This window comes from Arctopsyche grandis, chromosome 3 (genome assembly GCF_051622035.1).
Source record: "Arctopsyche grandis isolate Sample6627 chromosome 3, ASM5162203v2, whole genome shotgun sequence".
NCBI lineage: Eukaryota > Metazoa > Arthropoda > Insecta > Trichoptera > Hydropsychidae > Arctopsyche > Arctopsyche grandis.
This window is the reverse complement of record NC_135357.1, coordinates 31,183,158-31,209,978: the sequence shown is the minus strand read 5'-3', so window position 1 is coordinate 31,209,978 and position 26,821 is coordinate 31,183,158. Positions and strand designations below refer to the sequence as shown.

At 32.6% G+C, this 26,821-nt stretch overlaps 1 protein-coding gene across 1 annotated transcript in view; it reads right to left on the bottom strand.

Annotated features, from left to right (window-relative positions):
- Window positions 1-14,612, bottom strand: part of LOC143909195 (orexin/Hypocretin receptor type 1-like) — a 153,065-nt gene extending 138,453 nt beyond the window's left edge. Inside the window, exon 1 of the mRNA XM_077427098.1 lies at window positions 13,980-14,612. Within this exon, the coding sequence (XP_077283224.1) occupies window positions 13,980-14,612 (633 nt within the window). The remainder of the gene's footprint in view (window positions 1-13,979) is intronic.
- Window positions 14,613-26,821: the final 12,209 nt, after the last annotated feature.

Here is a 26,821-nt window from a genome sequence, read left to right as displayed (position 1 = left end):
ATCGTCCAAATGGCCGCCATCCCTTACATTTTCGAAAACTTTTCGCATTTTCACTTAAATGGACATGTAAATAAACAAAATTGCAGATTCTGGAGCAGGGAAAACCCGAAGTTAAAACACGAATTCAATGTGCTTTTTTTTTCATGGTATATTCCAACAAATTCTTCTCTGATCAGACGAATTCTCAGAAAATGTGACCGACTGAATAAATTCACACGGGTCTAAAATATGATTGATTCATATCTAAAAACAATCATTAAATTCGCAAAATAATCAATCAACCCGCATATTCAAAAATTGATATTTGCATAATAAAAACAAATACACTATCCGTCGAATCTGATGAAAAACGACTAGCGCGAAATGAAAATCACAAAACATACATAAATCTGTCATAAATACAACCGGCACTTTTTTTAATAATCGGTTTTGGCGGTCCAATGAAAATACAACAATTAAAAACGAAAAAAAACAAACATTCGTCGTCAAATTTGACAGCTGAAAAATAACTGCCGGGATTAAGCAAAAATTAAAACGACAAATTTTTCGATTTTCCGTTGACAGAGCGACCAAATGGGCGCGGAAAACCCTCGTTATTTCGACACTCGCTTTTGCACGTTTTCTGCGTGCACGTTTTACTGTCCGTTTCATAGTAAAAGCACTGGGTTCTTATGGAGGTTATGGCCGGGGGAAAACAACAACGTTACAGATTTTATCGCGCACCTTTCGCGTGTCGGTCAGAACATGCACAGAACAATATTCAACTGGACAAAGAACTCAATTAGCAACGAGTTTATATACAGATTCGATCGGGAAAATATTCCAATACAAAAAGTATTTATAAAATTTAACAGCGCAATTTAATAGAACAATTTCAACGTTCAACATTTCAACGGCTCGTATTTCTACGTCAAGTTAACGAACAAAATTCCCCGTGAAGTTTACTATAAGACTCTTCAAGTGAAGAGAGAATAGTTTAATAACAGAATACACTTACATATATACATCTGGGCATACATATATTACATATATAGATTACGTAGTATGCATTTCTAAAATTCATCGAGTATTTACTTTATATTAATTTCCTCTTGAGTAATTTTGTAAGCTCGCCAACAGAAAAGTACACTTCGGTACAGTAATGTATATAAAGAGCTCAAGAAACAAAGTATTTTCTTGCGTTAAAATAATGCTAGGTGTATTTTCTTAAGTGTGTTTAAAAACTAATCTTAGCAAGAAAAACAACAGATATTCAATATTTTTTAGGGTATCAAATAAACAATAATGATAGGTAAAAACTACTTCCTTTCCATTTTAATTTTTTTATGTAATACTGGATGTATCACGGCAAATGAACAAAGACTCATATTTTTTTTGTGAATTAATTTTCTTTATTTTTACTAACCTCTTCTTACTTTCACTTGCGATTACTATTAAGGAAAAAAATTGCCTCTTATTATTTATAACAAGCTCGGAGTCGACTTTCATAATTTCAGTTCTATACAAAATAATGATAAAAGATTTTCAACCATACTAACACACTTGTGAAGAGTCTCGGTGATGACAACAAAATGTCTATACCTTTCAGGTATAAACACAGATTATCTAAACACAATCTGTTTTAGATCGTCGACTTTAGAGAGTAATTAATTAATATTATGTATTAGATGTATTGTGAGCATTTATAAGAACTGTAAGTCGGTTTTTGAGATTATGGTGTACTTAAACATTAGAATAATATAATAATATTATTACTAACAAAATTAAATAAAAATTGTAAAATACAAAATGATCAGTAGATCAGTAGCTATTAAAATAGATATAAGATGTATTGTGAAAATAATTTAGTAATAATAAAAAGCATTTAAAAACGTAGTATCTTAAAAGGTTCGTAAAATATCGCTTATCGGAAGAGACGCTCCCAGTCCAAAATGTCACGATTTTTCGTAATTATTTGCCGTTTCCGAATTCCAAATTTCACTGTTTTCTATGTACCCCAATATATATAATTCAAAATATCAAAATTATGTCGTTTGGACAGTTTCTTTATAGAGATAATTCTAAATAACTAACAAACCGGAAAAAATGCACATTTCACATTTTGCGCGATAGTCAGCGAAATTCATATTTTTATTCGTGCTCGGTGACTCAGAACCAGTTGAAATTTATTAATCTCTGTGCCGTTCCCAGTGTTCACTCAAATGGACATAACCCGATCTACACTAATTTTCACCGCTTGAATACAACTCAATATTTGTGATGCAAAATTAAACTTTTACATAATGAACGAACTGAACGTTGTTTGAGATTTGATAGATTAATACTACCATCTGATTTACATACATACATATATGCATGTACATACATATGGCTCGATGATTGCGTTTATTTTTAGCACCGAGAGGTTACCGGGTTCGATCCCGTGTCAATCTTGCTGGACAAACTCGGATGTTTGTGCTCCAAGTATATTGTTTCTTATCATTGTTTGCCAATCTGATTTCATTGTTGAAACGGTTCCTCCATCAAATTGGCAAAAATCATCCTACCCCCTGTCACAAATATCTGAATTTGATTTATGTATGTACAATATGTCAAAATTTATGTACAATGCTAAACCGAGCAAAATGGCAAAGTTTGAAAACGATCGGATAAGAACCCAAATTTCGTCACACGAAATCAGACGAAAAAATCGAAAGCGAAGTAAGAAGAGGCTATTAACCTTCCAGCGGGCGCGCTGTCGTAAAATTTACGACAAATGCGCTTTATCGCATCTCCTACTTTTACCACTTAGTGATAAGCATCGAGCTTCGAGCTATTCGAAGGTCAGTGTTTCCCGAAACTGAAGGCGAATCGGTTGTGCTTAGAAGTTTTTGTGAGTCATCAATATTTGGGAATTTCCGTTGAACGTTCCGTTGAATCATTTACATGCAAGTAGCATTCTGCAGTTGATGTGGTTTGTAATAATTGTAAGGATGAAAATATTAATTCTGACTAATAGGTAATATTGATTCTGATTAATAATTCTAACTAATGATCGAATAGGTCGATAAAATATTTTGTTTTGAAATGTTAGCATATTTAGAGTGTTGTTTTGGTTTTTTGTTTAGAAAGTAAAATATATATTTTTTAAAGTATTGTAACATACGCCGCGGATTAAGCGAATAGAATCCCAGAGACTGTGACCGTTCAAAGATTATCTGTAACGGATATCTGTTAACAGATTAACTAAATGCATACCGTGCGACTGGTATAAGTGGGTTTTAAGGATTAGCGACAAGCTAAGTGCATAAAACAATGATTGCACTTCTCATACCGTGGGAATACATATCCGAATACGTGACTATACAGTAGGTAAACAGATTAGACGTCCTGAGAGACCGTGAGACCGGTGTAAGTGGTTTTAGGGATTAGCGACAAGCTAAGTGCATGAAAGCTAAACAATGATTGCACTTCTCATACCGTGGGAATACATATCCGAATACGTGACTATACAGTAGGTAAACAGATTAGACGTCCTGAGAGATCTACCCCTTATAAGGCGGTACGTAGGCGATATCATGTCATTCTGGACTTAGCAGTGACACTGCGTGTATCTCCTGAATCATCAATAAATGCTGTGAAACGACTGTTGGCCTTTTACTTGGATCCTCCACCCACCCCTACGCAACAGTATTGTCATTTATCATTTTTCATAACCTTACAATATTTCCTTAACATTTACATAAATAAATCACCATTTACATAAATAAAACAGCATTTATATGGAAAAAACTTGATGACGTAAAATTTACGACATGCGCCTGCTCAAAGGAAATAACTACGCGCGCCCGCTGGAAGGTTAAAAAAAAAGTTCAACATTTGACCTCGCACAAATAGCACAAACATAATTACAATCTACCTAAAACCGTATAGCATCATATATACAAAGACGGTAATCTGTGTGTGTGTGTGTGTGTCCTAACTCTCGCCGAACATAATGAGCGAATCGATAAAAATCGATTAATTCATTTTTCGACGAGACGACTTTGTCGCGACTCGAACCGATCACCCCAAATAGCCTGAATATGGGGCTAAATTGAGCTAATTGTCTCGGACATCACGCCAAATCCAATTTTTCATTTCACCTTTTTTTTTAAACATTAATTGAAATATTCCTTCTCGCCATATAAAAATACGTTATTTTAATAATTTCATTTAGCGAGGTTTTGAACCATTTTTTAATGTATTTATTTTCAATTAAATTATAATTATAATTTAAATTATTTATATTTTGACGATATTCGAGAAAAAAATTGATTTCCATTCACCGCGGGCGCCAGGAATCGAACCTCGGACCCTCCGATCCAAACGCAATGGCCCTCACGAGCTCGCGTCGCATGCCATATCCTCGCCCAGAATACGTGTTGTAAATACACATCATATGTATATGCACGTAATTTGTTATGTGTTATAATAATATTCAACGTTACGAGGTCAATGACCGTTTGTGTATAATCGGAAAATATTACATTTTGTTAACGTTAACTTTAAGAATTGAAAATTATTACAAATAAAGAATTGAAAACTTTCTATGAGAGTCTACGAAAATAACGGTTCCGGTTCTGGATTTTTTTTTTAGTTTTATACGGGTATATAATAATTTTATACCCATGCGATGATATTTCATCGGGCTATTCACTAGTTGATAATTATAAAGGTAAACTTTTCCACGATGTGTATATTGGAATCAAAAACACATTTATGTTATGAAAACGAACGCATAATGCGGGAAGAAGTGTTTCGTTTAGAATCCCATAATGGAATTTCGCTCAAGATGGCGTCCCCATCTTCTTCCACGCATGACTTATTGAGTTAATCTCGCCGCGAGAGATTGTGTTTTCAATTTAATTAATTGCGTCAAACATGAGCACGTAATTGCGTTCGGTATCCACGTATTATATATTACATAATACGCACATTCCGATTCGTTAACCTCTTTCAAATAAAATTGAACGTTGTTTCATACCTGTGTACATAATATCAAGTAAAAATAAAATTTTCAATCCAATTTCGAGAGCGAAAAAGAAAAAAAAAGCACGCAATTTTATACCCACCGTTACATTAAAATTGCACTCTTATAGCATTGTTCGGCCCACTGAAGATTTCCCGATGCAAGAATGAAATCTGAAAATCGCGACCGAAAGCTATTCGAGTGCTCGTCAAATATGAATGCAAGTTCAAAGCAAAGAATATATGTACATACATACATATGTGTGTATGTACATACATATGTATGTACAACTTGTCTGCGTTGCATATAAAGGATGCTTCTTGAAGAAAACACATATTTTATGAGTGAATATTGAAAATATTTGTTGAATCTGAATTTGATATGTGGAAATAATATGTACTTGCATATAAAGCAATCGAAAGGAGATGAATCGCATGATGTGAAAGCAAATTTAACCTCACCATGTATGGAAATGAACAAACAACATCGAGTTGTTTGATACCTTGTACGAAATGTAACGCCATCTTGTTCAGAAACCAGTTCAACTCTACAGCAATTTCATTCAATTTACACGATACAAATTACACTGTTCGGCAAATGACGATTTTTTTTTGGTTCAGAGACGAGATATGACTTTTCTTATACATAGATCTATGCCCTGTAAACACGAATCTGGTAATAAAAAATGGTGATTGGCTCGAGATTCAGAGAAATATGTGTTTTTTAAATCGCGCGATTTTTCTATATCTTGGTGTTGTTCGGTCGATGTCTCAAAATATGTCAATTTTCTGTTCAAAATGAATATTGGAATCTATAGTTAGGTATTTTATCTTTCATTTGTAGTACTTTTCAGCTTTCAAATCTCTCTAAGTAGTCGTCCAGTTCAAATCAAAATTCAAAAGTACGTATTTTCACTTGGGATTTTTTCCCACTGCTAATACTATTTTATATTGAGTATTTTCTATTGAAATATATTTATTGGGATAATTTTCTGGCCACACTATTTTTTGTTTTCGTTTAAAAGGGTTAATTGGAAGTGTGCTGAATTTTAAATCGGTAAAATTGTGAGCTAATAGCTCGTACTAATATTTACAGGAATCTGAATTGAATTAATAGGGATAATATATTTAATTGTCTTTATATGAGAAGTTTTAAAATTATGTAGTCTGTATTCCGAACTATATGATTATTAAAATATTTGGGTAATAGATTCTTATCTAGCTTATATATATGTAAACAAACTTTAAAGTGCTTAATTTAAGACTATGTCTAATATCCAACCATTTCAATTCATCTAACACACATGAAAAACAAAGTTTTCCGATATTCAATCATTTAGATTTTGTCACACGCAAAGCTTCGCATTCAATTTTCCGAGTTAAGCATTGCCAAAAATCTATATAATGAAACTAAACGGAACATAAATCTTCACCTTTCCAACACAAATCTCGGGGAACGCGCGTCAACTATACACATGTACATACATATGTACATACATATATACAAAACGAAAGGAAAAGTTCAAAGTATCGGAAAAAGTCCGAAAATCGCCAGATTTGTTCGTAGTTCGGCTTACGCTCGAGCGTCTGTTCCTGAATGTGTTGACGTAACGCTCTTTGATGTCCGAAAGTGTGGACTTTGCGCAAAGTTTGCACTATGCCGAAGTTCCACGGGGGAAATTCAATGCAAGTCACTGAAGCGTTATTAAACCGGCACGTAGTCACGCGGTTTTCGACAAATTAGTTCTATAATATGTACCTTATAACACGTGAATACCTAAATAAACTATTTACAAAAAAGGACGCACACTGAACTGTGGGATTTTCCTGTTTTTCCGATAGTGCAAAAAAAAAAAGTATTTTCCCGATTGAGGATTTCACGCATCGCGTGGTTGACGCGAGCCGATCAATCATCCGAGATTTGACGTCTGATACGAGCCGTCTATCAATCGAAATGCATCCTATACATACATATGTATATACATATAACTACATAAATAGAAAAATGCCACTAGAGTGCAGCGATGCCCAGATGCACTTTAGATTAAAATAAGCTACGCTTTGTTCCGATGAGTAAATAAAAATCAATCATCTGGCTGAAAAATAAACGGATAATTTGCACTTCATATAATAGAATAGCTCAAACATCAAACAAAACTACATATTTACAAAAACAAACATTATTTTGACGTTCAATCTAATAATGTTATAATTTACGTACCGATTATGTGAATGAATATTGCATCGGTTCAATTTCCTTTATTCAATTTAATTTAAATTTAGCACGTAACCTATTATATAAATGCATTTATGAAAAAATATTTACATTCCGGAAATGAAACTGTTTACCAGATTTTGTAAGCGAGCAATATATTGCGATAAAATAAACGTAAATATGTATACATAGGTAATAAATACTTTTAACATAAAAAAATACGACTGGCCGTCGTCTAAACAAAAATATGCAGTTTGAAAGATTTAAAGAATCAATAAAGATATTTATTTTACGGAAATAAATTTTGATACTTATATCGATATGATGACAAATTGAATGATGTGGCTGATTATTGAATAAAATCATATGGTTGTGATTGCAAAGCAAAATATACATCATGAGTACTCAATTAAATAGCTCACAATTACGAAATTGAAGTACTTGGAAGATTCAATTACGTTTAATGAACGAAACCGTTATGAATTTCTGAACGATATCGACGGCATTACACGGAATTTCAAAGTAATATCATTTATCAGGAAGCATTCGCTAAAACACAAGTGTAAATTTGCAAGAACCTGACGTTATTTCTGTAATGGATTCAATTTATATTATCAACGATATATGTGTACATACATATAAATTAAAAGTCGCACAATCAATGAAAAATATGTTTATCATGTTTAATGTTTTTAATAAATATAACAGTATACATACATACATACACTTGTTTATCAAAAACTTTAATATGAAGTTTTATAAAAAATTACTTCATCTTTAGGTACCTGTTTATGAAGTATTGATATTTGGTAAAGTAGATATCAGCCTTGAGATTTTAACATTCAAAGTAAATTTAATATTTATCTACATATACATGAATATATGAATTATCATTCAATATTTTGATTCCAAGACATTTCATCGCAGATTTCATGCGACTATTTTTTAATTACTCGATACGGCAATAAAGTTTTTCGAACAAAATATATAATATAATTTATTATATAAATAATAAATTTATTTAAAAAAGAGTAACTACATAAGTACATATGTATGATTTAAAAATCATTGCTCCAAAGTTTTGAATAAAGGTTTCAATATACAATTCAAAAATTACAGTCGTCATAAAAATTAAAGATCAATATTGTGGTTAAAAAATATTTGCATGATATCAGTATGTGAGTTGTCCCCGCGATAAAAATCCATCGCGAAGTATTCATCGAATTATTCTTCGACCACCAATATGAATATTTTTATTTTACTTAATGAAATTGACTATAAATTTTTGTTTACAACAAAAACTAATTGGATTTAAATTTTATCATTTCTTATCCTATGTACATATACATATGTATATCCTTAAAATAAATATTTAGACTGTGAAACTTTGACTTTGTAGCTGTTTTTATCGGGAAATAATAACCAAAGTGAAGATACTACATATGGACTAGTAAGTAAAAAAAAGTCAGCCTGATACGTTCACAACATTGACCTTTCTTAAAGGAAGAAATCCCACTTCCGGTTTATAAAATTTAGTGATTTTTTTTTATTTTCATCATTTCATCACATTGATACAAGAATAACAAGAATAACCAGTAGCGTGGTCTAGTGGTAAATGTTGAATTATCTCGTACTTGATGTTACGAGTTCGATTCCCGCTATTGGCCAGACCTTGATTTGTCAAGGTCGATCGTTTCTTATCAGAATTTTCCAATTTTTCTGATTTTCATTGAAACGATTCCTGTAAAATTGGCGTTTCCTTCCCAATTTTCTGTTGCAAACCTTTAGTTATTGTTATATTTTAGGTTTCGCCATATTGCTCACCATAGATGTCTCCGTGGCTGTTTATCGAATATAAAATTCGTATTGTTGCATGAAAGTTATTCATCGTTATTTATCGTATTAATACGATATTTGTAATATCTGACGATAGATGTCAGATATTGTTTAGATTTACATGTATCTATGTAATAATTATGTGGACCAGGAAGGCGCATTTGGGGTATACCTGTTTAGCCTTCCTGGTATATTTGTATATACATATGTATGTAAAAGTATGTATGTAAAAATAAATAAATAAAATAAATAAACACTTGATTTTTTTCGTGAAGAGCACACATGTTAAAGGGGTCGAAAAAAATAGTGGAAGAACAATCGAACAAGAGTAAACTGCTACTTCCGATTGACGGATGCTTGCTAAATTTTATACATAAATGGGTATTAAGCTTACACTTCTAGATATGAAATTTAAGTTCAATAAAATAAAATATAAAATACCTCAATTCTCTAGAGTAAAAGTACTACTTCCGGTTCAGATTAAAATATCCAAAAAATATTCAGTTATAAAATTTATGATTTCTATTACATATAAAAAAAATTCAGTCCGATTCAGTTGGCGGTTAGGGAGATAGTTGAATTAAAAAACTCAAAAAAAGAGGATACCTACATATGTAAAAGGGGAGGTTTTAAAAAAATTTACCTAATATCGATTAGAATTTCAGTCACCGATACTAAGTTTCAGTTTGATAGGACTAACGGTGTCCAAAAAATCCCCAAAATACACACACACACACACATTTTTCACAATCCACGGCAAAACTGCGGATTTCAAATAATCGACAATACCAGAAACACGCTTTACTAGCGGAAAAACCAAAATTTTCCATTTTCATTTACAATATTCCGAACACAATTGCAATGTTTCGCACGAAGTGGATTCTACAAACACAAATATCATTTAGATATAAATATACATATAGGTATGTATTTATTTACACACGTATAGTATTGAACAGACCGCGTCACTGGAAATTTATGCGCGTAGGTGAAATTTTCACCGAAGCGTTTTCCGCCAAATGATCGCGAAAATGTACCGCTTAGTGCAGTACGAAATTTTCCGCATTCCGCAACAGGGTGTTAAGAGCTCGTAAATCGACGGCTAAATATCTACATATGTACATTCTTATGTGTGTCGATCGCTCAGTTTTCAGCCACCGAATTACTATAAACTCTATATAAGTATGTACCTCTCTCGATAGAAGAGAGTTTCAACTGAGAGTGTGCAGGTCTCTTTCGGCACGTCTACGATATATTTAATATAAATTTAAATTTGACGGAATTCTTACGCTCGCGAGCGGCCACTGAATTATTTATGTGCGTATTGGAAATGTGTGATGTGTGTTTGTAATATATAATGCACACACACTATACATACATATATACAATGTACATATTTGACACGAAGAATTCCAATATTCGCCTTGCGGAAAAATAACGCAAAGAAAGCTTATAAGTCACTCTTAATACGATATACATGTGTACACACATACATACATGTACATATTTATATGTGAAGCTCAATGCAAAATCTTGTATAAAATTGTGTCTGCACATTTATGTACACATGTACATATACAGATTAGATAAAAAACGTTGAAAGAAAAAATAAAAATGTAAGCCGAATTGGATTTACTCGAATTGTTCAGCTTACACTGTTCGACAAATGACGACTTTTTTTGATTCAAAGACGAGATATGACTTTTCTTATAGTTACATGTATGCCCAATGAACACGAATCTGGTAATAAAAATGTTGATAAGCTCGAGATTCGGAGATATATTTGTTTTTTAAATCACGCGATTTTTCTATATCTTGGTGTTGTTCGTTCGATGTCTCAAAATATGTCAATTTTCTGTTCAAAATGAATATTGGAATCTATAGTTGGGTTTTTTATCTTTCATTTTTAGTAATTTTTAGCTTTCAAATCTCTCTAAGAAGACGTCCAGTTCAAATCAAAAGTCAAAAGTACATATTTTCACTTGGGATTTTTTCACACTGTTAATACTATTTTATATTGAGTATTTTCTTTTGAAACATGTTTATTGGGATAGTGTTTTTTTGTTTAAAAGGGTTAATTGGAAGTGTGGTGAACTTTAAATCGGTAAAATTGCAAGCAAAAAGCTCGTACTAGTGTTTAATAGTATTAACATGAATCTGAATTGAATTAATAGGGATAATATTATCTTTATATGACAATTAAATAAAATTCCACTTCAAAATCATATTTCGACTATTCTTGTGGATTAATAACAAAAATTCTATTGATAACTGGCTTACCTCGATAAAATAAACGATTTTTTGTTAAAAGTGTTTCAAAAATATGTATTGAATTTATTAATAACAAACATAATTAACACTAACTACATACATACACATACATATATTCGTATATATGCCGATTGAAACGAAAAATAAAATATGTACATATATTACCGATATTACGAGGAAGAGTTATAGGCCCTTTGAGTCTCGCAATAACTGAACTCAAGCACATACATACATACATATGTATGTACAGTCTATAAAACTAATTCAATCTATTTAAGAGCACACATCATAGGCAAATAATACCTTCAATATTATCAATACGTCATACATACATATAAGAGATGATATTGGAACTCTCCAGAGACTTAGGGTTTATTAACGTTTAATGAAACTGAATGATATACATACATAAGTATATATGTATATATTATATTGTACGTATGTACATATGTATGTACTAACATTAAATAAGATAATAATATAAATTCTAGCACAAAAATTATATGTGAAATGAACAATGATCACTTGATCAATGGCTATTCGAACAGAACTAAGATGTATTGTGTACATAATTTACAAAGCATCTAAAATAAAATATATAGTATATACATCATAAGTAAATATTTAAGCAAACTCCTAATACCGATCAAATATTCCTTTAAGCCAAAGATGATTTTTGTAAGCCAATAACTAGTTATTACCTCTAGAGGTTCCAAAAAAAGCCGGTCTTCAGCTTTTATACAAATCAAAAGCAGGTCAACCGGTTTTAGCCGGCTTCGGAAATTTTTAAATTTTATATTGCAAAAAACATTGTTAATTTAATACATTATGCAAAGAAATAATTGCTTATAAAAACCGTAATAATAGATATCATATATATAAAGACGGTAATCTGTGTGTGTGTGGGTGTGTGTGTGTCCTAACTCTCGCCGAACATAATGAACGAATCGATAAAAATCGATTAATTCATTTTTCGACGAGACGACTTTGTCGCGACTCGAACCGATCACCCCATATAGCCTGAATATGGGTCTAAATTGAGCTAATGGTCTCGGACATCTCGCCAAATCCAATTTTTCATTTCGCCTTTTTTTTTTAAACATTAATTGTTTCATTTAGCGAGGTTTTGAAGCATTTTTTATGTATTTATTTTCAATTAAATTATAATTATAATTAAAATTTAAATTATTTATATTTTGACGATATTCGAGAAAAAAATTGATTTCATTCACCGCGGGCACTGGGAATCGAACCTCGGACCCTCCAATCCAAACGCATTGTTCTCATGAGCTCGCGTTGCACGCCATATCCTCGCCCAGAATACGTGTTGTAAATACACATTATATGTATATGCACGTAATTTGTTATGTGTAACAATAATATTCAACGTTACGAGGTCAATGACCGTTTGTGTATAATCGGAAAATATTATATTTTGTTAACGTTAACTTTAAGAATTGAAAATTATTACAAATAAAGAATTGAAAACTATCTATGAGAGTCTACGAAAATAACGGTTCCGGTTCCGGATTTTTTTTTAGTTTTATACGGGTATATAATAATGTTATACCCATGCGATGATATTTCATCGGGCTATTCACTAGTTTATTTAATAATATACATATAAATACATAATAGATATTTGTTGAGATCACTTATCTTTGGATTTCGACTTCTTTTCTTTTTGACATAAATCAACACTTGAATAAAAATAACCTGCGCAAATATGAGTTATTCCTTTTTAAATATGTACATATAAGCTTTGAACGAAACTCTTATAAATTATTGTTTACTCAGGGGTCTCAAACAGTTTCAACTGGTCGGTTGGATCGACAATTGTTCAAAGACCGGCGAGCCACAACCCGATAAAATAATAAAATAAATAAACAAATTTCAACCTATAATAATGTAATCGAAATTATTCTTTATAACAAATTCATATTTTTTTATGAATTGCATTAATAATATATTTATGTTGAATTTCTAGCTAATTATCTGACTATCTATCTAATTTCTAAGTTAATTATCTGGCCACGGGCCGGATTCAAAGTAAAGGGCATTTTAAATTAAAAGGCCACGGGCTGGATTCACGGTAAATCCGATGTCGGATTAAATGAGTTCGGAGGCCGTATGTTGGAACACTCTCGTATATGTTATATCTTTCGCCGTAAGAAAGTTTTACTTATCTTTACTTTATTTACTTAAAGAATCGTTTGAATCGCCCCTCAAGTCTTTGCGTCCTTAGCAAAATATCCCTTTACCGTGGCATTGCTTAAGTTATTAAAACTACTTTCAATAATATTCTATTGGTTTATGACCTAGTCTTCGCCCGATCTCAATTCCGAACTAATTCAGACTAATTCTGAACTAATTCCAAACTAATTCTGAACTTATTCCAACCTAAGATTCTGAACTAAATCTTAAATCAACCGCTACGTGCTGTCCCTTTTTTTATTGTTCAAAGTAATATACGATCGTTCCCTAAAAACGTCTAGATATGCTTATTTTTTTCGTTCATTCATAGAAATTTTCGTTTTTTTATTAAATGGTAGAAAAGCCGGTTTTTCAGTTTCGGTTTTAGCTGGCATAAAATCCTTAGTCGAGACCCAATTTTAGGTCAAATCAATAACGATTTATCTACATATACAAAACCACACCAAAGACTTACTTGGAAGTAGAGGACGATCCTGCACATAGCATTTCCGAAGAACCACGTCTCGGTAACATCCCACAGCACAGTAGGAGGCAGACAGAACAAGATCACCATGAAGTCAGCTACGGCCAGGTTGACGATGAAGTAATTAGTGACGGTCCTCATAGAATGATTCCTATACACGGCGACACAAACTAGAGCGTTTCCGATGAGACCGATCAGAAAAACCAAAGAGTGAGAAGCGATCAACACCCATTCGTACGGCTGGGGGAATATATAATCGTCTAACAGGGCTATATATTCCTCTTTGGTCATATTGCAATACACCTCATCCCCTACGCACTCGCCCATATCATCACTGGAGTTGGGCTCGATGGTGACCAGGTCGCTCTGGTAGGTTAGATCGCTGTTGTAGCCTGGGTATGACGTGGCGTTTGATTCGAATACGGTTTCGTTGAAGACTTTCGGCTCTTCGAAGTATTGCGAAAAGAGGTATGAGCTCTTGGTGGTCTGTCTCTTATCGATTTTCTTCGGGTTGCAATCTTCTGCAACGTTTTCTGCACATTTTTCCGCTGCAGTGGATGCAGTTTGTAGTAGGAGGATACCCAGTAGGATGACTCCTCTCAGGATGGTGTGTAGTTTCTTCATATTAGATGATGGGTGTTTCACAACATCATAAGCTGGAGCTGTAATAAAAAACAGACTTATGTTAATGATGCTGTTTGCGTTGATGTCTTTTGATAGTTTGCAGATTGGATTCATTTGAAATACTCGTGAAAACCGATAAGTTACCGACTCGTATATTGTTAGGTGAAAATTTCCGTTGCGATGTGAAAATTTTCGTAACGAAGTGAAAAAACAATCATTTGTTTTCGTTTGAAAATTTTATTTTGTATTTGAATACAAATTTAGTATTTTCTTTATTAATTTAATAAGTTTGGTTTAGTTGATAAATGCAATTTAATTTCCTTAAAAATATAGCTTGTTATATAACCAACAAAATTTTTAGTAATATTCTATAAGTATAAGTAAAAAAAAATGAGAGGGTTGCCATATTTAAAAAAAAATCAGATGTGACCAACCCACGACTTTATCTAGTATGTATATGAGGAATATAAGAAGGATAAACAACACAATTTAATAACGAAACATACATACAAGTTCACATATACCGGCTATGAGAGTATTTTCGATACAAATTGAGCGTAAAGTTCTACTTCCGGTTTTCGGATTTTGTTCAATTTTTTTTTATAACTTAAAATCACTATAAATATTATACACACTAAATATAAAGAAGACAACAATAATTTAAAAGGTCAAAATAAAATAATGAAATATTGCTTTAAAAAAAATTACTACTTCCGGTTTACGAATTCTAACGAAAACCTTTTAAATTCTAAGTTAGTACATAAAGAGTACAAATATAAATTTTTAGTTTGATACGTTCAGGGGTGTGGAAAAAATCTTGTGGTCACAACAACTTCAACTATTCAAAGAGGAAAAAATCCCACTTCCAGTTTATTAAATTTAATGGTTGTTTTTTTATTTTCATCACATTGATACAAGGACAATACTTGAATTTTCCCGTGAAGAGCACACGTGTTTAAGGGGCCGAAAAATATAGTGGAGGAAAAATCGAACAAGAGTAATCTGCCACTTCCGGATGACGGATGCTCACCAAATTTATATATATGTATAAATGTATAAAATATATGTAGTTCCATTACGCAAAACTATGTATGTACGTATTAATAAAATTTGATTAAATATATTCACACAATTGATGTGTCGAGTTGGCATTTTTACTACATATTTGAATGCAATAAAATATGTAACCGAGTATATAACTCTATAATTTATAAAACTGCATCACAAATTGAAACTGTAAATTAAACCATAAACGATACGGAACAGAAAACTGCAATAAAAACCAATATTATTTACGCATATGTACATATATATAATGAAATATCCCACCAATGTAAATATAATGCAGTGGCAATTCCGAATGATACAATCTGCAATATATGGATTATTATCTCACATATGGATGATATAGACTTACATACCTAATCAATAGCTGTTCATATTTATTATTAAATACTATATAAAACCACCTTAGCATAATACGATTGTACAATACGATTATAATGATTGAGAAAATTTGCGTTTCCTATATAGGAAAGAGTGTGGATATTACCCATCTCTCAACTCTACTCCTTTCCTTTTGGGTATACTTCCCTTGAACTTCGGAGAAACTTCTCATTAATTTATTTTGTTCTCCAGCTTCTATATACGTGCAAATACATCATGCCCATCGTTTTTAGAACAGTTGAGATTTTATGTCCTTAATAATTATTATATATGCGTGGTAGACATCATCATTTGATGATTGTACCTCCTGCTCCTGAGTCTGAATGTGATATTAGTCAACTCATTGAGCGAAGATTATCAGGGATTATTTTAATATCATTATCTGGTAGTCTGCGCTCATCATTATTTTCATAATTGAATGTAATTTATGAGTGGAATTTTGATCATCTCTCTTCCATTTGGGCCACGCAAGGATGTTTTGTAAATATTTGCAGCTGGTTCTTATATATTGGTGCTGGCTATAGGTGTTCCCTACTTTGTATTTTATTATTTGATACTTTTACTACATTTGCTATTATTATAACGCTATAGTTTTAAATGATTATGCATTAATTTATTTTTTGTCTTTGTATATATTTTTTATTTTTCTTATATCTCTATATTTTTTCGACCATTGTGGCGCATTAGAGACTCATGTAATGCCACAATGGTCCAAATTTAAACTTAAAAATAAAATAAAATATATTTATCTTTGATCTTTGTATACATATGCCTGCAGTATGGCTCGGTGGTTGCGTTTATGTTTAACACCGAGAGGCTACCGGGTTCGATCCCGTGCTAATCTTTAATACTGCTGATCAGACTTGAATATTTTCGACTCTGAGTCGATCGTTTCTTATCAGAGTTTGCCGATTTATCTGATTTCATTGTTGAAATGGTTCCTCGTTTCACACATATCTGATTTATGTTATAAAAATGCTACATTGTTTGTAATTAATTATCAAAGAAGGCGCATTGGGGTACACTTGTTAGGCCATCCTGGTATATATTATATTTATTTTATTTTTACATAAATATATACCAGGAAGGCTTGACAGGAAGCCCCAATGCGCTTCCTGGACAATTAATTACAAACAATGCAGCATTTTATAATTACATAAATCACTGTATTTCCAGAAGCTGAAGAACACGAAATAACAAGTAATTAATTAATTAATTACAGAATTAATCCATTGAGACATCTATGGATTTTAGATTTATACATAATTTTTACAAATTATACACACAATAAATACAGAAGATTTGTGACAACAGGAAAGGTGATTTATTGCCGATTTTGAGGAACCGTTTCAACAATGATCAGATAAAATTGCCAAACTCTGATAAGAAACAATCGATTTGGAGTCACAAATACCCCCAAATCTAATCAGCAGTATGGCGGATCGAACCCACTGATCATTTGGTGCTAAACATTAAGCCATACTGCTGGCATATATCTATGTAAAATATATATATAAGACAATAGAAACTTGATTTGAATCTAATATTATAGTAATAGTATCTATACATAGCTATGTAAGTTCAAATATCATTGATAAGATTGCGTACATATGTACATATATAATAAATCGAACGTTTTAGAATTTTTCTCGCGATTTGTATGTACCTTCGCAGCATGTTCAATTTCAAGTTCCCATTTTCCGGATAAGGGAAATCCTTCGACACCATTAAAAAGCACTTTAGTCGAGCCACCAGCCAAGACAATTTTCTCGAATTAATTTCAGGGATTCGCGGCTAGCTTTGTGGCTAGATTTCAATATAATGAATATACTACAAATGTGATGAGTGTATGAACATATTCTTGGTCGTGCAATTAGTTCGCTTGGCTAATCAAGCGATTGTATTCGATTGCGGCCGTCGATCTCGCGTGAAACTTCAAATATGAAACTGGCACGCGATATAGACATTTGAGCCGAATTTAGAACTGCGATGCTCAAATGTATCCCTAATTGGGACGAGCGATTGAATTTTCTGATCGATATAGTTGCTCGTTTGTGTCCAAATTTGTGTTTGGCCTGCTTGGCCCACACAATAGGGAATACATATGTAAATTTATGCAAGTCCAACTTAATTACATCGTTTCAAACGTATACACAAATTAATATCCAATATACCAACTGCGTTTGCAATCAAAGAAAGTTTGATTAAATGTTGGGAATTTTAAAATTTTATTTTGTAAAATTTCAGAGTCACTGAAAACATTTAAACAGTGAAAATTGGATTATCGTCGATTCCAATTAGCAGAATTCCAACTACGAGTAAATTTGAATAATAATTCTCATTTATTGTGTTTAATTACTAAATAAACTCTGTACTTTTAAACTGATTGGAATTAAATATTACAGTTAACAAAATTAAAACTTTGTATCACAATCGATTAAAAACGCTTACAGCTAACATAAAACATTAAAAGTTCTACAAAATGACAGTCTTTAGAAAATACATAATTACATGTGAAAAATTCACGTAAATTAGTTATTTGATTTTTAAATGATTTTATTATTAAGAAATTATGTTCTAAATACATCTTATATCTATTTTAATAGCTAATGATCTACTGATCATTTTCTATTTTTCAATTTTAATTTAATTTTGTTAGTTATCATAATATTATATTATTATAATGTTAATATACAGCATAATAGGAAAAAGAGCTCAAAAACCTATTTACAATTCTTATAAATGGTGCATAAATGACTTTTACAACTGTTCAATTATGTAACCTGTGAAGCTTAACAAGAACAGTGAGCAGCCATATCTGATGTCGGCCGTCATCACGTCGATCTGACAGTCTATTCTTATTTTTTTAATGATGATAAATTTGTTTATTTTAATTAAAGCTTCGTACTTCGTATGTCGGAAAAATGTAAAAGCGATCGGAAGAGTGGAACTGGTTTAAAGTCAGCTTACAAATATTGTCAGTGAAACAAATACGAAGCTTGTAAAAAGTAAGTGGTATTATATCATATATTTATATCATGAAATTTAATTGGCATTATTGAAAACGCTCAAAGGTTAACCTAACCTAACTTTACCTAGGTGACGCCGAGCACATCAAACCAGTCGAATATGAAAAGCTATTCTATTGAAAACACGATTAAATAACATAATACGGGTTTTTAAATAAAAAAGTCAAAATTTTGGTCACGTTTGAATTTATTCCACAGCTCGTTTTCATTCCCGTCATTACAAATTTAAATTAAAAGACTATGCAAATTATTTTGTGCAGACAGTATAAAATTTCTACCGCGAAATACAATTAAAATGTTTCTTAAGCTCAATTGACATTACCATGTAATAAACGTGACTTTTACTTAAAAATATGTACACAAACATTTTTGATATATGAAAAAATATCCAATAAATTTTACCACCGTGTTTCAAATTTCCGCATTTCGGCCAAAACAAATACCTCATTGTTGCGAAACTAACAATGCATACATTATATATGCAATATAGATCGACGTAAAATTCCTGGCGATAAACTTTGAAACAACTTTTATCCACCACACTGTCGAGTAAAATTTAATGGCTTTTTTAACATACATATATACGAGGGTGATAAAAAATACAGTGAATCGACATAAGTATTGATTTTGCATTATATATATTTGGAAAAAATGGCAATTTCCTTTACGAACCTCAACTGTCGAGCGTTTGTCGATGAAATTCAAACTTTTCGGGGGAAAAGCTTCAAGTGTGTAATTTGTAGAGTTGTTCTGCAAAGTTTTGCAGTTTTTTTAAGAGAATAGATCGTTGAAAGGTGAGTGGCTGCCATCACAGGTAAGTACCTTACGAATTACTTTACGTGAGGCGACTTCAACTCCAACGGTGCTTAACATTATATATTATACATACATATATCAGAGTCATTTTTGATGAACGCCAGTTTTATAAAAGGATTATTCTAAAATTTTTTGTATATACATTTTGAGTTTCCGTTCAACATATGTAAGTCTGGCTACAGTCAACGATATAATAATTGTTGCCATGCGAAAGATATATGTAACCTCAGATTTATAGCGATTAAACATATTTTTTTGTGATAATACTGCTGAGATGAATTTGTGTTCGAAAACGTAATGAACTATGAAATATTTCCATCTTTCAAAGTTATTTTTACACATCTGTTTTAGCTTAAAACAGGAGAAGCTGGTTGAACTATTGTAATTTTCGGAAACGAAGTAATAACCATAGGCCGGCGCGACCCTGCTTACCATTGTTCATTTTTATGGTAAACCTTTTTTATTGCTCTCTAGCTATGTAGTTTGCCCTGTTTTCTGGAAAATAGCCCCAAAACGCCCTTTTTCCTGGAAAAAGAACGCTCCACCGCCGAAGACTAGTCATAACAACTTACTATAACGTTTTCTATATATTATACCTGAGCGCGCAAAAACTACAAATTATGGAAAACCCAATTTGGCCTTTTGTAAGTTATTGAAACTACTTTCAATAATATTTTATTGGTTTATGACCTGGTCTTCGTCCATTACTAAATCTGAAAGCCACCGCTAAGTGCTGTACATTTTTTTGTTGTTTAAAGAAATATACCCCCAAGAAAGTTTGGATATACATATTATTTTTGATCTTACATAGAAATTTTAAATTCATAATTGTTAGTTTTGAGGAAAAAAACATTTATTAAAGAAAACCTTAAAAAACCGGTTGATCGAGCCAAAAAAGCCGACTTTTAGGTTTCGGTTTAAGCTGGCTTGGAAGCCCTTGACCAGGACCTATATTATATTTCTCCAGATATTCAGAATGCAGAGTCTTCATATTGTATGTATTCCTCATCAAAGCCCCTATGATACGAATGATGGCATTAAGAAACAAAAACATCGACAGAAATAATTATTTTCGGGAACCCCTTTGAACACGTGCCTCACAGATGCGAGAGAGAGGGAGAATTCACTCAACGGTCAGTTTTGAGAATGATATCAACCTTGAAATTATAGAGCTCTACTTCAACCGTTATTTTATATTATTCGACGTTTAATACAAAAATAAAATAAATACAGGATAAAACGGTTTTTATAGCTAATTACAAAAATTGACCTCGCTGATTTTGCATTATTTCAACTTAAAACATACATTTTCAACTTGGACACTTGGAGTCCAGCACTTGGAGTGGCTGGTGTTTTTTTTTTATCACAGTACGGCAAGTTTAATAATGTAACCAAGCTAGAGGCTAGAATCCGATAAGATACCACTGTAGTTCTATCCTTTAAGTAAAATGATAGTAATATACAAAATATATTATTGCCAAGACGTCAACCGTGACGTCACACTCGTTCTCTTTATATTCACTCGATTTAGTCATACGTTATGTCATTTACTCGCAGTATTCCACATAGTGCATACATTCGCTGCGTTGTTTGGTCCCACCTCGCATAAAACGTATGAAAGCTTACGCCAAACTCTGTTTTTACGCTATGGATTCGTTGCACATCGTGAAATGGAATATGCACCGTGAAAAAGACGAGAGCTTTGTGCTCTCATAATTAAACTTTCCGCTCGTTTGCTACTTTCAACGCGAAACACTGAATGCCTTTTCCAAAGGGATGCTTTGCCTCGTTGCATTTTGTTTTTATCTGTTGCCTTTTTAAACCGAGACACGAAACGAGAAAGAGTGTTAAAACGGCATAGTTTAGTGCACTCTTCGTGGCGGTGCAATTTGCTGAAAATGCACATGAAGCTAAAGCCTAATTTGCATAAATAGATCCGCGTCAATTAAACCGTGCAGTTAAATTATATTCGTCTAGTCAACTTTTCTGAGAAGACTCGTCTTTGAACTAATAACTTAACCAACACACCAATGACTGAATTAAAATGAAATGTGAAACTGGGGTTAAAAAGGTTCTAGTGCTATAAACTATTCTAGAAATACGACTTTATTTTATTACAAATAAAATAAGCTGACCTTTTTAACTTTAATACGATTGTTAATTTTCCAATAAATTTTGTTGTTTTTAATATGTGTGATCATATTCAATAAGAACATAATTTTGCTAACGAAAAGATTAAGGCGCTGAGATATGAAAGTGTTTGTTTAACCAATAGCCATATTTATTGAGATGTTCAAAATAATTCTATTTGCTATCTGGTTTCTTTAGAAAAATGAGTTTGTTACCGTCGTGCGACTGGTGACGAATCCCAAAGGAATGAGTCAGACCTTAATTTTTAAAACCACTGCGATTTTTCATTTCTTCCGAAAGAGAATTCCCCGTTTTCATAACTCACATCCGCTTGAGATTTATCAATCAATTTTTGAAAAATAATTAATTAATAAAAAATATATTATTTTTTTTAGGTCGTAAGTGCGAACCGTCGTAAGTCGAAACGTCGTAAGTCGAACCGTCGTAAGTCGAGGACTACCTGTATATAAAACAAAAAATATGGTAACGTATTGCATTAGAATTTACCTTTTGAGAAAAAGGCGTTTCTTTGTTAAGCTAATATCGAAAATTTGCACCTCAAAGATCTTTTGTGCCCAATATTATTGTATAACATGACATTGAAATATAATAGTTTAAAATGAAGACCATCTCGACACGTTCTCTTCGCGTAATTAATTTCAACAGAACTTTGCACCATTATAACAAAATGTACAGATGCTTTGAAACTGTACTTATATCTTATAATAATATAACATAAAGATAGATGATAACAAGTTGTGGAGTTGCGGTTGAAAGGAAACCACAGTCTATACCAACCCGAGAAATTCTTCGCCTCGAATCCAAGGAGTCTGTTTGAGACGAGCGACAATGTGAAAATTGTATCCGAGCATGCTATTTGAATACGTCTATATATTATATTATACTTATGTATGTATGTATGAACTATATTTTCATTAAATTTGTGATGTTCAATTTGAATCCAAGCGTAATTGGTTTGTGACGTCATATACATCTGTCATGTGCATGCACAACAGCACATGCATTAAACGAAGAGCTTGTGAGATGAAATCTGAAACTTCTATCAAATTGTATATATATATATATATACAATATATATATATATATATATATATATATATATATATATATATATATATATATATATATATATATATATATATATATATATATATATATATATATATATATATATATATATACAATTTGTATGTAGTATTATATGTAATATGTATGTAGTATTATATGTAATAATTGTCAAAATGTTGACCGTTTACTGCCTGTCTGCTATATTTCAATGTCGTATGAGACGCAACTGAGATGAGTTCAAACCGTTCGATCTGTCAGTCGTATTTATTATATTCTATTTTACTTAAAGCTGTCTTAAATTAAGCCTGTTTCAGAGTATGCTATGTATATGTATATAAAACTAATCACACAGAAAAGTTTTGCAGAAAATTTTAAGTTTTCCACCCAGAAGAACTTCTACCAATTTATCCTAATTTGAAGAGTCTTGCATTTCAATTTGTACAAAATTTAGTTATTCAACTTATTATCTGGAAAGCTTTCTGCGAAAATATTCCAACTGATGAGTGAATTAATGTTATAATGCATATAATGATAACGATAACTTGATTGAAAAGCCTTTCAACAATCCTATATTTCTATAGACACATATTTTGATATTTGTCAAAATTTTACCAAAATTTAAGACTTGAAAATTGATAATACTGAGCAAAAAAATATCAGGTTAATCAATCTTTACTAAATTTAACCCGCTTAATTGTTGTTGACTTGCTCCCATTCAAGAGATTTAAGTGTGAATAAAAATGTGCAACTTTTACAGATTTTTAGCTTTTACAGTCTTTAATTCAAAATCTAGTAATTTTGTGCCAAAAATGAGTATTTCAATCAATATTATGATGTTTTTTTCTATTGATTGTAATTTTTATTGCCTTAAAATACATATGTATAACTTATTATCTAGTGAATTTTAAATGTAAAAATTATACTATTTTTTACTCATTTTGTTCCGTAATTTTATGCACTAATTACGGAACTATTTGCACTTCACCACGTTTATAAAGGTTGGCTTTTATTCTATCAAAATTTTTATAAATTATATCTGAACGTACAAATTCGAGCGTTAAATGATTTCAAATTACAATAAGAAATGTTCAAGGCGCTCATCGCTTGAAAGCGAGCGTGAGTGGGTGAGATGGAGTGATGCGCTCGCCATCTCCATTCGCTAATTTATCATATAGTAATGTGATAAATTAGCGAAATTAGCTTACAATAAACATGGAAAAAAATGTGTAAAAAAAAGTATAGTTTTGAATTTAAAATTCGCCTTATATTTAATTATAAATATATCAAAGCAATGAAAAATTAAAATCAATAGAAAAAACATCTGACTATTAATTCCAAAACCCACTTTTGGCACAGCAATAACTGCAAAAGCCAATAATCCCTAAAAAATGCACATTTTTATCATGTGATTATATCTCTTAAAAATATTGTATAGGATCTGGTCTGGTAAATACCAGATCATTTACCAGACCAGACACTAGCTGAATCAAAACGACGGCAGCTTTTCGCCGCTTAGTTATCTGTGACATCGTCGACTTTCTACGTATATAGCGAAAATTTTAGCATAATAAATTTAACCAAATGTTTCCTCGGGAACAATCAAATCCTTGAATTTTAATACGAGCCTCTTTTCCCTCGTCTACATACAATAGAAAGCAGGCAAAAGAAAGGGACAAACCGTTCAAAAGCTCATTTACGTTGCGGTGCTAATTTTTGCAATAAGAATCTCACATTTTATTAATATTTACGAGGCGGAACGCGTCGCTCAACGAGCCGGAACGCTTTCGTTTCTTCGTCCCGTTTTCGGTTTTACTCGAGCGTACACACATATACTTGAGTGGAAATCTGACAATTGGGAGAGACGTCACGCCGCGTGACAAATATCCAAATGGCACGCGAGCACGTGCAACATACGACTAGCAAGTATACGGGGAACGAATTGGCGACATTTCGAAACAAATGGCGAAATTCCGTCCTCGAAACTAATGCTTCGCATTGCAAAACAGTTTTCAACAACTGTGAAATGTATTAGCCTGGTTTAAAACATGACATCTATCATTTCTGGGTTAAAAGAGTGAAACTTAGGTACATATATGAACTCATGTCGTATATATTACTATGCATACATTTCTACTATAAGTGCCATAATAGATTGCCACACCAAATTGACGCCTATGGTGAAAGTACTAAACATTACAATACAGTTATAATATTGTAGCGTATGCTAAAAGGAGCCGCCGGTTAAGTGCAATCGGATTAGGCTGAGGCGCATCCCTGACTGTGCGACCGTTATAATTGGTTTTGAGGTTTATCTCCAGACTAAGTGCAAGTAGGTTAAACAATGGCCACCAAATTGGCGTAGTAATGGCACCCAGTCCCTTCTCAGAAGTGACAGCGATAGCGTGGGACTGAGTGTCGTGGGAATACATATCCGGGTACATGTCTAAACAATAGGGAAGTAACCGGACGTCAGAGATGCCCTGAGCAACCTGTCCTTTATAAGGAGGTACTTAGACCATATCAAGACATTCTGGACGGAGCACTGCCATTGCGTGGATCTCCTTAATCACCAATAAATGCTGTGAAACGACTTTGGACTTTTACTTACAACACTCCACCCACCTGTACGCAACAATATATATAAAAAGAGACGCGATGTACATATGTATATAAATATGTATATGGCAGAACGTGGGAACAGTACGAAGAACCAACCACAGCCGAGTATTCAAGACGCAGGGAAGCGTGGTAGTGGAGAAGTGGGGGAGAGGGGGTATGGAGCGTGACTTGCATTTGCGTTGTTCGGCCGACACATACACACACACATGGGTGACAAACGAGGGTGCTGGGGGGGTGGCAGCTGCGAGAGCACTGGGGGGCGCCAGGGACGCCAGGGGCGCTAGGGGCGGCGGCATGGGGGCGCCGGGGGCGGCTCTCGACTTTGGATTCAATTCCGGTTCCCATTTTTTGCTTCAGTTTCCGGATCCCGATTAATTATTACTATACGTATTGTAACTTTATTTTAAATCTTGAATCAATTTGTTTCCGAAACCACCCGTTGAAATTTCAACGGGCACAACACTACATAGTTCTACAGTGAAATAGCGCCATCTATGGACAAACTGGTACAATCGACAAAAATCAATTTACTTTGAATTTGCGAGAAACACATTCTACATTTGTACATACAATGTACATAAAACCAGCGGCGTCGATTAGTGGTTAGCATATTATGCTTTCGAGCAGAGTGGTCACGGGTTCAAGTCCCACTAGAGGCCCGCTGCTAGCCAGACCTTGGTTTGTGACTTCAAGTTGATCGTTTCTTATCAGAGTTTCCTATCTCTCCTGCCAATCAAAAGTTATTCAGCGTCTAGAGGTACGCCAATTTGATTATAAAATGTATTTATTTTATTTATTTATTTATATAATTTTAGCTATCTAGATAATTTAAAAAATACATTCTTAGTTACTTAACTCTAAAATTTTATGTATAAATTTATATACACTGTCCTTCACAGAGGTGTCTCCTTACACCTCACAAGAATGCATCCATGGTCTTAGAAGACCTGACGCACTCAGGAAGGGCATTGTACATGAGCACACCCCTATGAAAAATACTGCAAATACTGCAATTTTTTACCTTAAATGCCACTGTGTATGTTTGTATGAATTCGCATTGTATAAAATGCTTATTTATAT